We start from the raw sequence: 12,510 nt of genomic DNA, 5'->3' as shown, positions 1-12,510 counted from the left end.
TTCAATATTGATAATAATACTAAACATTATTAATAATTGAGCCCCAACAATAATTGAGCCTCAAATTAGAATGATTTCTGAAGGATCATGTGACACTGAAGACTGGAGTAATGATGCTGAAAATTCAGCTTTGATCACAGTTATATTAATGTATATATATATATATATATATATATATATATATATATATATATATATATATATATATATATATATATATATATATATATATATATATATATATATATATATATATATATATATTTATTTAAAATATATATATATATATATATATATATATATATATATATATATATATATATATATATATATATATATTTTAAAAGCATTACAATTTTGTTATGCTTTAAAAAAAAAGTAAATATATATATATAGATATATAAAAAGAAGGCTCTTTTGCTTTATTTGCTCAAAAATATAATATATATATATATATATATATATATATTATATTTTTTATATCTTAATTATTTAAAATGATTGAATTATCATAAAACATTTGACCAGTTTTGTTCTTAGTTAAATAATACATTTTAATGCAAATATGCTAGAGGTCCATTTTCATATCACAGCAATGAATCTGTTTCTCTATTCCCCCTCAGATCTCTTCTCTGTCCAGTTTCTCAGAGCTGAATTCAGAAATAAGGCTACTGACACCTGAAAACCGCTTAGCACTGCCACGCGAGAGCTTTCGTGCCTTCTCCAGAATCATGTGTGGACACCCAGAGGCAGGGGGAGAGAGAATCCCATCATTCAACTGGTATGAAGATCAGGATATCAAATCTTTCCTGGGCAGAAACATGTCAGAGGAGACAGACCTCGAAAATAACAACAGCACCAGTAAGACATGTTTGACACATTTATTAGGGTGTAATAATGCATATGCATCGATCGTGAAATATGGATTTTTGAGTCGTGAATTATTTGTTTTGGTCAAGAATTGATACAAAAAAAATAGATGTGATTCATTAAAGCAGCATAGTAGTTTATATAAGATACCTTGTGTCACTTTGATTGATTGCGACCTTTGACCTACCACGCCCCCTTTGACCTGGACCACCCACATCGTTCCCCTCCCCCGCGTTTGACCTTGCCCACCCACGTTGCAGTCACCTTTGACCTTGTGTATCCTCCGGGTGGTGATATGACCTTTGAGGTCTCATAGCGATGTCAGGGTCTGACCTCTAGGCCACCAATGTGAAGAATGATTGTTTTGAACTTTGCCACGACTATTTGAAGGGTGATTTCCGGGGGACATCTGCCGGACACGTGAGGGGTTGGTGCATTCCATAGACGGGGGATTTTTTCACAGAGGAACCGAGAATTGTCATTATGGTACATCACAATATGTACACACACACACACACACACACACACACACACACACACACACACACACACACACACACACACACACACACACACACACACACACACACACACACACACACACACACACACACACACACACTGTCTCACATACTCACTCACTGCCTCACACATACACATTGTGAAATGTGCAATTGGTTTTATAAAATAATGTATTTCTATTTAAATGTGATGAATATAAACAAAATATATAATATTACAATATATAATAACAATTATCATACTAAAATGTACTGAAACTGGCCAGATAAAATATTACAGTTTATTATAGCTTATGTTATATATTTATAACTTTCATTTTCAGGGAGTCGGGAAAAGTAGGGGTTTTACAATCATGTATATACATGGGATGTTTTACAAAAGAAAAATACCCTTTAAAGCAATATAAAATCACTCTCTCTGGTCTCTCTCTGTTTCTCCAAGAATGTCACTTGCACCGGTAGGGGTGTGAAATTTGACACAGTCACAGCAGTGGCAGGGCAGGAATCAGGGGGACACAATCTACAGTTTGTAATTCTTTAACTTATAGACCCCAGAGAAAATGTTTTAGAGACAAAATAAAATCTTTAAAAGTTTTTAATACATTTATTAAGTCTCTATCTTCCTATAAGAGTGTTGTATCCAACATCCGACGTCCTATGATTTTTAAATCCATCATAAAGTATAATTTACTAAACAGAGAATGTCCCATTACTTTATAATGTTTTAGAGCTTATTTCTACAAATATCATTTTTAAATTGTATGATTTTTAATAAAGGACTAGTTGTTTGGCATCGACTCAAACATTGTAGGAGGACATATATATTACACAACCAATAATGTAAATACATTGAATGACTAATTTACAAAAGGAAATGCACGGACCAACTTTATATTAGGTGGCCTTAACTACTATGTACTAACATTGTAATTAATCATTTGATACAATGCACTTATTGTGTACATACATGTTTTTACATTGTACTTACATTTAAAAAAAAATACCTGCATGTAATTACATCTGTAATTAATTTCTGTAGTTACACAGTTGACACTTCCCTTACACCTAACCCTACCCTTAAACTTGCCCATACCACCACACCTGTCCCTAACTCTACCCGTATCCCACCTCAATATCAGAAATGCACTATATAAAATCTCTCTCACTGTCTCTCTTTCTCACGCATCCAGGGGTGTAAAACCCTGCTGAAATGTGAGACAGTCAGCATTGGGGCAGCAAACGTGGACATGTTGGGTTTCCATGTTTTATGAAGACTTTCCATAGGCATAATGATTCCCGTATCTATCCCAAATGCACCTAAACACAGCCCCTCACAGAAAACTTTTTGCATTTTTACATTTTCAATAAATAAATCAATAAAAAATATATATATATATAATTTATAAGCTGATTTGCACATGGGGTTAATTTTGTTCAGTCGGGGGAAAATGTGATGTATTACTACCATTAATGCCCCATTTAGTCCCAACAACGTTAGGGGATACCTGAACCACACACACACACACACACAGGTTCTATAAAAGGACCTTTTCTCTATTTTAAATGAATTGATTAAAAATAAAATATAATACACAATGACTATTAACAAATATCTTACTAAAATATTTTTTTATACTTTATAATCATAACCACTTTTAGATATAGTTTTAGCTAAATATAATAATACATATATAAATAATAATAAATAAATATGAAAATACCTTCCATTTTTTCAGAGAGATGAAGTAGTAGTTCTTTATGAAATGATAAAAAGCAAATATTTTTACCTGTATCAAACTAAACAACAAGCACAAAGTTAGCAAACACCTTTCCAGAGGCAATGTTGTTCGTACTCATTTTATTTCAAAGTCTAATCTTAAAAGTTTAAATTAGATCTAAATTAAATATTTAAAGTTTTAATAAAATCGTATCTTCTTAATCTTCCCAGAAGACTGATGTATAAAGATAGCATCTGATGCCCAATGATTTTTGCTTAAATCCATCATAAACCATCATTTTTTTTTACTAAACAGAACCCAGTACATAATGTTAAATATTATTTCTACAAAGATTCAAGCAGGTCTTGATTAATAACCCTTAACCATGTATGAAGCCCATGCAATTAAACATGTTGACAAAGTTTATCACAAATAAACAAACTTTGTTTCAATAAATTTCATTTGTTTTAAAAGATTATTAGTAAAAGAAGTTTAGACGTATCTTTAAGAAAATGTCCTCAGCAATCATTAGTGATAGCTTCAGGGTAGGGTGATGGGGTGATTTGAAGACCAGCTGGTCCTCTGTGGTCAATGACACAGCAGAAGTAAAGTCTTGAGTGAATATTTAATTTTACTCGTTTTATGTCTAAGCATGATCTTACTTTAAATATTAACTGGTCATATTTTACACTACTATAATATTTGACATTTTGTGGAAGCCATGGTCTAGGATTGCATGTACAAGTTGTATATGATTTTACTTTTCTTGTGTCTTCCAAACTGGCCTTTATCATTGCGGAAACATACCCTTTACTGAAAATATACTATCGGTTATCTACTCAAAAATACGGTGAATTTTACAAATGTAACCTTACGTTGATGAGACAGTTTGTCTGGTGACCAGAACAGACTTTGGAGAGAGCTGATGATTTGGAGAGAGCCCCAACGATTTTGCAGGGTGTTAAAGACCCTACAATGTTGTTGTTGTTGTTGTTGTTGTTTTTTGTCAACCTGGTGAATTTACACATGCGAGGTCTTCGGAAGTCGTGACTTCCAGGGTCAGTGGGTCTCTTGAGAATATTTGTTTTACCTTAAAACCAAAGATTTAGCTGTTGGTTTAATATTTTCATAGTTTCAGGTGTGTTACAATCATGCAGTACAAGGATTCAGATGAAACCAAACAGAGTATGTTTCAACATGAGTTATACAATATTTGTACTCTAGTATCACACTTGCTATTTTTAATAGTCTTTACTAGTGCCTAATGCATTAGAATCCAGATAATATCAAGCTAAGTTGATTCAGCTGTTTATTACCACTGTCTTTATTATCTTTGGCACAAATAAATAGATGTTTATTAAAGCTTACATCATTGCCCATTTCCCTACAGATAAAATCCAAACATGTTCTTTATAGGAATTATGTGTGCACAAAAACTCTCTGTAAATTCAAGAGGCCTAGAGTAAGAAAACAGTGACATTGTTTAAGAAAAGATGTCATAGTGCATAAAGAAAATCCAATTTATTGTGATAGTTATTTTTTCCCCTTCCATAGTCTTAGTCATATTATCAATATCACTGATCGCATTTTATTTGTCGGACTGTATATGGTTTTAGGTGAAGATTCCGATCTTGTTGTTGTCAGTGCAAGTTCATGCAAATCATCACTTGTGTGATGAATTCACTTTAAGCATATTTTTAATTGTATGGCTAAACTTTTTTTGTTTTCTTTTGACAAACCTACATTTAAAAACGATTTACCTCCTGTGTTTCACAATCACGGGGAAAACATATTGTTTTGTAATACTCATTAAACCTAATCTTGGTGAATTTTTCTCACCTAGAACACAAAACTTGTACTGTTTTACATATTTTGACTATTTAACTATTTTTGTAGGTATCGTGTCATTTTAGAGGATTTACTAAAAGATTAAATGCACCAAAATCACAATGTTAGTAAATTATGTTTTTACTACTCTGCTAGATTGATCATATTTAGTCAGATTTCAAATGACGATTTTTTCCAAGCATAATCTTTATGCAACAATTATCCGTGCACAATTTAATACAAATCTGTACGGCGGGTAAGAAAAGAGACATTTAGACATATAATTAAAACATAATACAGAAATCATCTCTTCTGCTCTATTGTAAAAGTTTGCAAAGTTGATTTTTTTCCCCGCCAGTAGATGACAGTTTTACATTTTGCTTCTTTGTACAGTCTTTAGAGGAAGACTACTCTTTGAGCACGGTCAAACAAAATACAACATAAGAAAATTAAACTATGATGTTCTTTCAGATCGTCTTTCTGGTCTATCTAAGAAGTGGTCACAAGCCAAGACACATTTCTGTTACATTTACAACTTTTTGCGCTTAAAACACACCCGTCTATTACAGTTAGTTACAACATTTTACATTTGAGAATGATCATGTGGTGGTACCACTTTTTTTATAATATGCGAACTTCAATAAAATAACCTTGATAACCTTGATAAGTAGTCATTCTAAGTAAAAAGTTAGATGATTCAGGCTGTTTTATTTTCCCCACGCTCCAATACTATCTTTTAGGCATCTACCTTTTAGGTTTGATCCATGAAACGAGAACAAAAACAACATTACAATGTGTCGTCATGGTTGTCTCAATAATTATTCAATAACCGGTAGAATTGTTTAACATCTCTTAATTTTTTACAATATTCAACTTAAATATTAGTTTTTAGTCATTTACAAAGGTGTCACGCATGATATCTTGTATATAATTATGATATTGTTACATGTTCTGGGTTGTTGGTACCTGTATGCGGTAAAACTTAGCAGTAAATGAGAGACGTGATTAGGTTGTTACTCAAGCGGTCCTCTGTGACGTCTTTTAATAAAACATTTCAGCGTCATCAAGGCAAACTCATTAACGGTATGCAGTGAAATAAATATAAACATACAAAACTTTATGGTAATGATTAGGCCATAGTGTATATCTTGACGTTATCAACATTTAGGGGTGCTGTACTCGTCCTCATGCGCTTATTATTTTTTGCTTAAAAAGTTTAATTGATTTTGTTCCATTTTTTCTGAAACAGTGTTTTACCACTTTATTTTTTTAAACATCACCATTCTTCTTTGTGTGTAATTGTAATTATGTGCATGTTTGTTATCCCCTTTCCACTAAATTCCAACATTTAGCTGTAATGCTAGCGACCAATTGATGTTCTACACATCTCTTGGTTCGTATACAGCATTTGGTTGATTTAATCAGATGATGCATTAAACCACCGTATTCATCATTTACATAGTATTTATACTACCTTAAATGTTTTTGGAGGGGGAAGAAAACATTTTATTTTGATTGTGTAATACCATTCAAAGAACAGGGGTTAGATGCTGTGACATGATTAATTGCTCTGAGTGTGTTAAGGCTGGTGTTTTATAACTATTTAAGGTGTCATATTCTCTCTAACCACCTTGAAGCTACAGGTCCTACCCACTCAATTTGGTATTTAAAGAAGTTAGGAAATGGTCTACAACTCTAGTGTTACAATGGCTACTCCTGAAACTTCTGAAACATCTGTGATGGGTGTAACACTGACAAGAAGTTCTGTTGAAACGGAAGAAAACCTTCCTTACACACGACAGAAAAAACAGAGGATCCATTTGACCAAGTTTCTTCATGAAGATGAAGATTTTGTGAAGCAGGAATTTCTGCTAGGGGGTGTTTATATTGGTGGATTTGTTTTTGACAAGGCAGCACAGATGGTCAAACTCTACGCTGTGTAATTCTTTGAAGAATTGGAAACATCGGAGACACCTTGTGTGGTTTTCCCCACTAAAGACTGGTAATTTTTCTACAATCGTGTTTGGAGCGATCTTAATGGGCTTGCTAGTAAAACCATTTACATCAACGAATGGGATGGAGTGACGCCAATGTGAGGTTCGAGGTGACCAAGGACAGTGAGGACCCAAAGCCTGATGATTGTGTACTCATATCAACCTGCAGGAACAAGACGCTACATGAACAAAACCGACTTAAGCGGCGTAAATGCTATGAGGAGGCCGAAATTCGAAATTCGAAATATTGGCTTCAAAGCAGCAGCGACTCAGACTCTGATAATGACTCCCCAAATTCAAGAGGACTACCCTTTCGAATATTGTACAAAGAGTCTTGTCCTCTTGTGGAGTGACATGCCTATGTTACACACCGTCTTTTCAGCAATTGACATGCTTTTTAAGCGGAGTTGAGTTTAATTAATTTTAAGTCATGGTGATATGCCTTAATAAGTATTGAATAGGAACATGCGTTCTGGTAAAAACACTTATATTGTAATATACAATTGTTACAAACTACAATTGTCCTGGACTCAGTTTCCCATGATCCTCCCTGTCCTACAACTGAACTCACTTCGTCATCCTCTCTCCCGCACTCCCCGGATTCCCTGCACTCCCATTATATTGGACTCACTTCCCTGTACTCCTTGTCTATTCTTATTGATATGTTTACTATGGTTGGTATTGTGTGTTTGGTTGCTATGTTATCCCCTCGCTGAATAAACCTGTCTATTTTTAGAAGTCCGATTCTGAGTCATCCCTGCTGCACCGCACCAACCATTACAACTATGAATTTGTTTAACTGTGATTGGATACAATTTCACTCGCCTCTAAAAATCTGTTACCAGGCAACATAATGGCTTATACAGATTGTAGAATATTGTTTAAAAGTGTTTGTATAATTTGGAAAAACATTTAAATTATTATCGATGTGTTAGATACCATATGTACATTGCATTTTAATATTACTTAAGCCAAATTAATATGACAACGTCAATAAAAGTATTTAACTGAACATCTTATCATTATCTTTAGTACATACACGTGACCAGTGTTGAGGGTAACGCATTACAAGTAACTTGAGTTACGTAATAATATTACTTTTTCGAAGTAACTAGTAAAGTAACGCATTACTTTTCAAATTTACAACAAAATATCTGAGTTACTTTTTCAAAAAAAGTAATGCAAGTAACTAGAGGTGTGTGTGTAAACATGATGGTTATTGTAGTTCTAGACTAAATGTGAGCATTTATTTATCTCACTTGCACAATAAAGATTCTGTACTCCTCAAAATGATTAAAATCAGTCAAATGCAAAATCAGAGTACAATGCAAACCTCAAATAATTAAATGTTAAATAAAACAACTATTTTTATGCATAATCTACCTTTATATTTAATTTACCAATGTCTTGCTGCTGACCTTTGATGATTAAAATTGTTTTTGAAAAATTGATTGTTTTTATTGGTAAAACTTTTTTCTCCTGCGTCCTATTCTTCCATTATCCAGAATGGCAGCACAGCAGAGCTGCGTCTCTACTGTTCATGCGTGAATTTGCATTTTTACCTCAGCCTGGGGCTTATTATTTCAATTTTACTATGAAGAGGTCTTTACCGTTGCACAAAAATGTATCTTCTTTGTTATAAACAAAAACAAAAACAAGCCCAGCCCAGGTAAGAAAAAGTAATGCAAAAGTAACGTAACGCATTACTTTTCTTAAAAAGTAACTAAGTAACTCAATTAGTTACTTTTTAAGGGAGTAACGCAATATTGTAATGCATTACTTTTCAAAGTAACTTTCCCCAACACTGCACGTGACCTTAAAATCTGAACAAAAAATAAAATTCCATCCATTTACTTTTTAAATATGTTAAGAATTCGAATCCACAATTGCATGTTTTTTTTTCCATTTCATCCATTCTATAGTCACATTTTCCAAAACTCTAATTACAATTAGCACAACATCGTTCTGTTGTTACCAATACAACACAATCCAGGTTGTTTTGACACAATATACAGTCAGTTAACATGATTCTAAAATTGCTTACATTTTTTCATTCGAGCTTACCCAATACCAAAATCAAAGATTCTTCTGGTCGTATTTATAAATGGTTAAACACAGTAAGTCACAAATGAAGACCTAATGCTCCAATCTTTAAATATAGTATAAAGCCTCTACTTTTGAAACAACAGCAGCAGCTCAAACATATTGAAAAATATATAAAACAAAGACTGAAACAACTGATAAGCATTTTAAGTAGCAGATCTCATTTAAGATGATTATTTTATTATTATTACAGTTTTTTCAATTGTTAACACACTAAAATGACATGCACGGCACACATATTTAAACTGACCTCAATGAGCAAAACCTCACCCCTGATCTGCACAACTATAATCACATTCTCAGCCTCACAGTTTTTGCATAACACTACACACAGTGTTTTGCAAAACCCTAAACACTCAACATTAGACATCAAAATCTAACCTGATGTCACTTCTTTGCCATTTCAAGGCACTGTTTTCCAAAATATCGTTCTCCTAAAGTACGTTCTTTGAAAAACAAGCTGCTTTTGTGTACTGCGGATGTTCATAGGCATGTATCTGCCTTGTTGACCTGCTTTTTTTTTTTTTTGCGACTGGAGAAGACTTGTACCCTGTGACATCCAAAAGGTTCATTGTGTGCAACTTTTACGTATACATTTGCGCATTTCTTATGCTGTATTAAAACAACATAGTTGAACATGATGGATGCCATCATTTTATAACTGTTTTGAAAAATATGTTTACATTCACAAATTTCTTTCAAATTTATTTTTGTTAGATTAAAAGGTTTTTCAAATGTTTTGATACTGAGATTAAGCTATCTAAGCATAGAGCTGCTAATTTTAGAGTTGTAATATGTGTTTAATATGTCAATGAACGTGGATGTTTATCATTGCTCAAATTGCTTAAACCTTTAAAGTGATTATAAGCATTATAGGTTTCTGTAAATGCTTGTTATTTCTTCTTAATGAGAATTAACTGCACATTGTCACAGTATTATTTTGTCACATTATAAGAGTAACATTTAATTCAATTTAACATAATTACCAGCACTGTAAGTAAAATGTATTTAGAGAGTAAATGATTTTGTGTAATTATATTAATTACATCAGATTTGTAAGTAAAAATTACTCTATATAATTGAACAGGCCAAGTTATATTTACTTGTCCACTTTTTTAATTTTACCTCACATAGTTAAATGGATATTAAGTAAATCTACATGTGTAAAATGTGCATTTTTTTTGCAAGTTTATGCACAAATATTTTTGGAGAAAATCTAATCTAAACCATTTTTTCATTGTTTTGAAAATATATAAAACAAAGACTGAAACAACTTATTTTAAGTAGCAATCTTTGAAATATTTTATCTTGTAAAACATCTATAGTGTTAAAAATCATTGTTGAAGTTATTTCCATTACTTGAACTTACCGTAAAATAGGACTCTATTGCTTTAAATATTCAAGTACTCTAAAATAAAATTGTTGAATCTAGTGTAATTTATAAAAAGTTGAAAATTGCTTAACTTATTCTGATTAGTTAAAGCAATGTAAAAACATATGCTTTCATAACTTATTGATCATATAAGTTTTACAGTGTACAGTGGAGTGGAGGGAGAGGAGTAGATGGAGGAGAGGAGTAGTAGGATCAGGACAATGGGTGGAAGGAGAGGTAGAGGAGAGAAGGAATGCATATTGTCTGCAGGTAGAACTGAAACTTGACAGTAATGCAGGTTTCATAATAATACATTCAATTGTGTTGTGTTGTGTTGTGTTGAGTTATGTTCATGTTGGATAGAAATTAGTTCTAGAGTTTGACAGAATGATTCAATTTTGAATTGGGTTTGCTCTGTTTTGATTACATTAGTTATATTTTGAAAGGTAGATTTTGTATTTAACAAAATATGGTTTTGGGACAGAAGTTTAACTATGATGTAGGTGTGTTGCAGCGTTAAGAGTTTAGAAAAAGTACTTTAAGTATTGGTAAATACTTGTTAGCAGTTTTACTTAGCTTTTATGACTTCCTGACGACAACCCCCATACACCTCACAACGGCAGTCCTGATAAACTCTACACACAGTGCTCAGTTATCGCAAACAATCTGGGTTCCTAACCGAAGGGATCTAGCTCTACTAGCCTATAGGTTTGACGATTACATCAGTACAGATTTCTGTGCTACTGCAACGTCAGAAGTTGAAGGAAGATTGTCTGGCTGTTATATTGACCTCCAAAGTCAACATTCCTGTTTGTCTGAGCCTGACAAATAGCTCGCTTCTTCTACCCACATTTTGAGGGATCAGACCCAAACTTCAGAACGCTAACCCACAAGGCCTGGACAATTGTGGACAAAGGACTCAGTCACCGGAGATTCCAGGAACTATTAGAATCTTTCAGCATCAACTGCACCGTATACAGTTCTGAAGAAGACGTCTTCAACACTGTGGATTTCTGGAATGGCTATGCAAAAGCTGATGGGGAGCGACTGCCTGTTGGGTTCTAGCGATGCTGTGCACAAGCACCCTCCGGCATGCAAATGCACCGTGGGGAAGGAGTGCCATGTTAAAGCCATGTTAGGCGGCATGTTTAAAGATAATTTTAGGGGTCAGATGGTTGGCTTGATGCGTAAAATCATCGATGATGCATGTGGTTCAAATAATGATTGTGCGGGGGGTACCAAACGTGTAACAAATCTCAAAAATGAAATGGACGGCATAAGAGACCTGACAAATTCATTGCCTGATGTGACAAGCTTGTTTAAGAGCAAACAACCTATCTGTGTAATCCTCAGAAAGGTTCTGGATGTGATGCGATTGTAGCGATGAGTTAGGAGTTACCGAAGTACTCTGTATGTGTACATATGTATCAGATCTATGTGTATCACTGGTGTCAAAAAATGAGAAAACTGACATTACTGAAATGGTTGAAACGCTGGTCAACTACATACTAGAGAAAAACATGATAGTCTGCAGAGATTTTCTTTTCTGGCTAGATCATCTGTAATGTCATTATTAATGTTTTACTTTATGTATGTAATGCCATTCTATCATTTTCTTCAATACGTCAATTAATGTTCATATATTCAACAATACACTGTTGAAATAAAATGCTGAATCACTTAATTTGATGTCATGATTGTGTCTGACCATTCTATACACCCAAACATACATTTAAGGTAGTATAAATACTATGTAAATGATGAATACGGTGGTTTAATGCATCATCTGATTAAATCAACCAAATGCTGTATACGAACCAAGAGATGTGTAGAACATCAATTGGTCGCTAGCATTACAGCTAAATGTTGGAATTTAGTGGAAAGGGGATAACAAACATGCACATAATTACAATTACACACAAAGAAGAATGGTGATGTTTAAAAAAATAAAGTGGTAAAACACTGTTTCAGAAAAAATGGAACAAAATCAATTAAACTTTTTAAGCAAAAAATAATAAGCGCATGAGGACGAGTACAGCACCCCTAAATGTTGATAACGTCAAGATATACACTATGGCCTAATCATTACCATAAAGTTTTGTATG

At 33.3% G+C, this 12,510-nt stretch overlaps 1 protein-coding gene across 1 annotated transcript in view; it reads left to right on the top strand.

The window, feature by feature from the left end:
* Positions 1–12,510, top strand: part of abca7 (ATP-binding cassette, sub-family A (ABC1), member 7) — a 72,599-nt gene that overhangs the window by 10,392 nt on the left and 49,697 nt on the right. Inside the window, exon 9 of the mRNA XM_079844739.1 lies at positions 624–861. Coding sequence (XP_079700865.1) covers positions 624–861 — 238 coding nt within the window. The remainder of the gene's footprint in view (positions 1–623; positions 862–12,510) is intronic.

This window comes from Gobio gobio (assembly GCF_949357685.1).
Source record: "Gobio gobio genome assembly, chromosome: 19".
Classification (NCBI taxonomy): Eukaryota; Metazoa; Chordata; class Actinopteri; order Cypriniformes; family Gobionidae; genus Gobio; species Gobio gobio.
The sequence above is the reverse complement of the archived record's forward strand: the minus strand, read 5'-3'. Positions and strand labels throughout refer to the sequence as shown.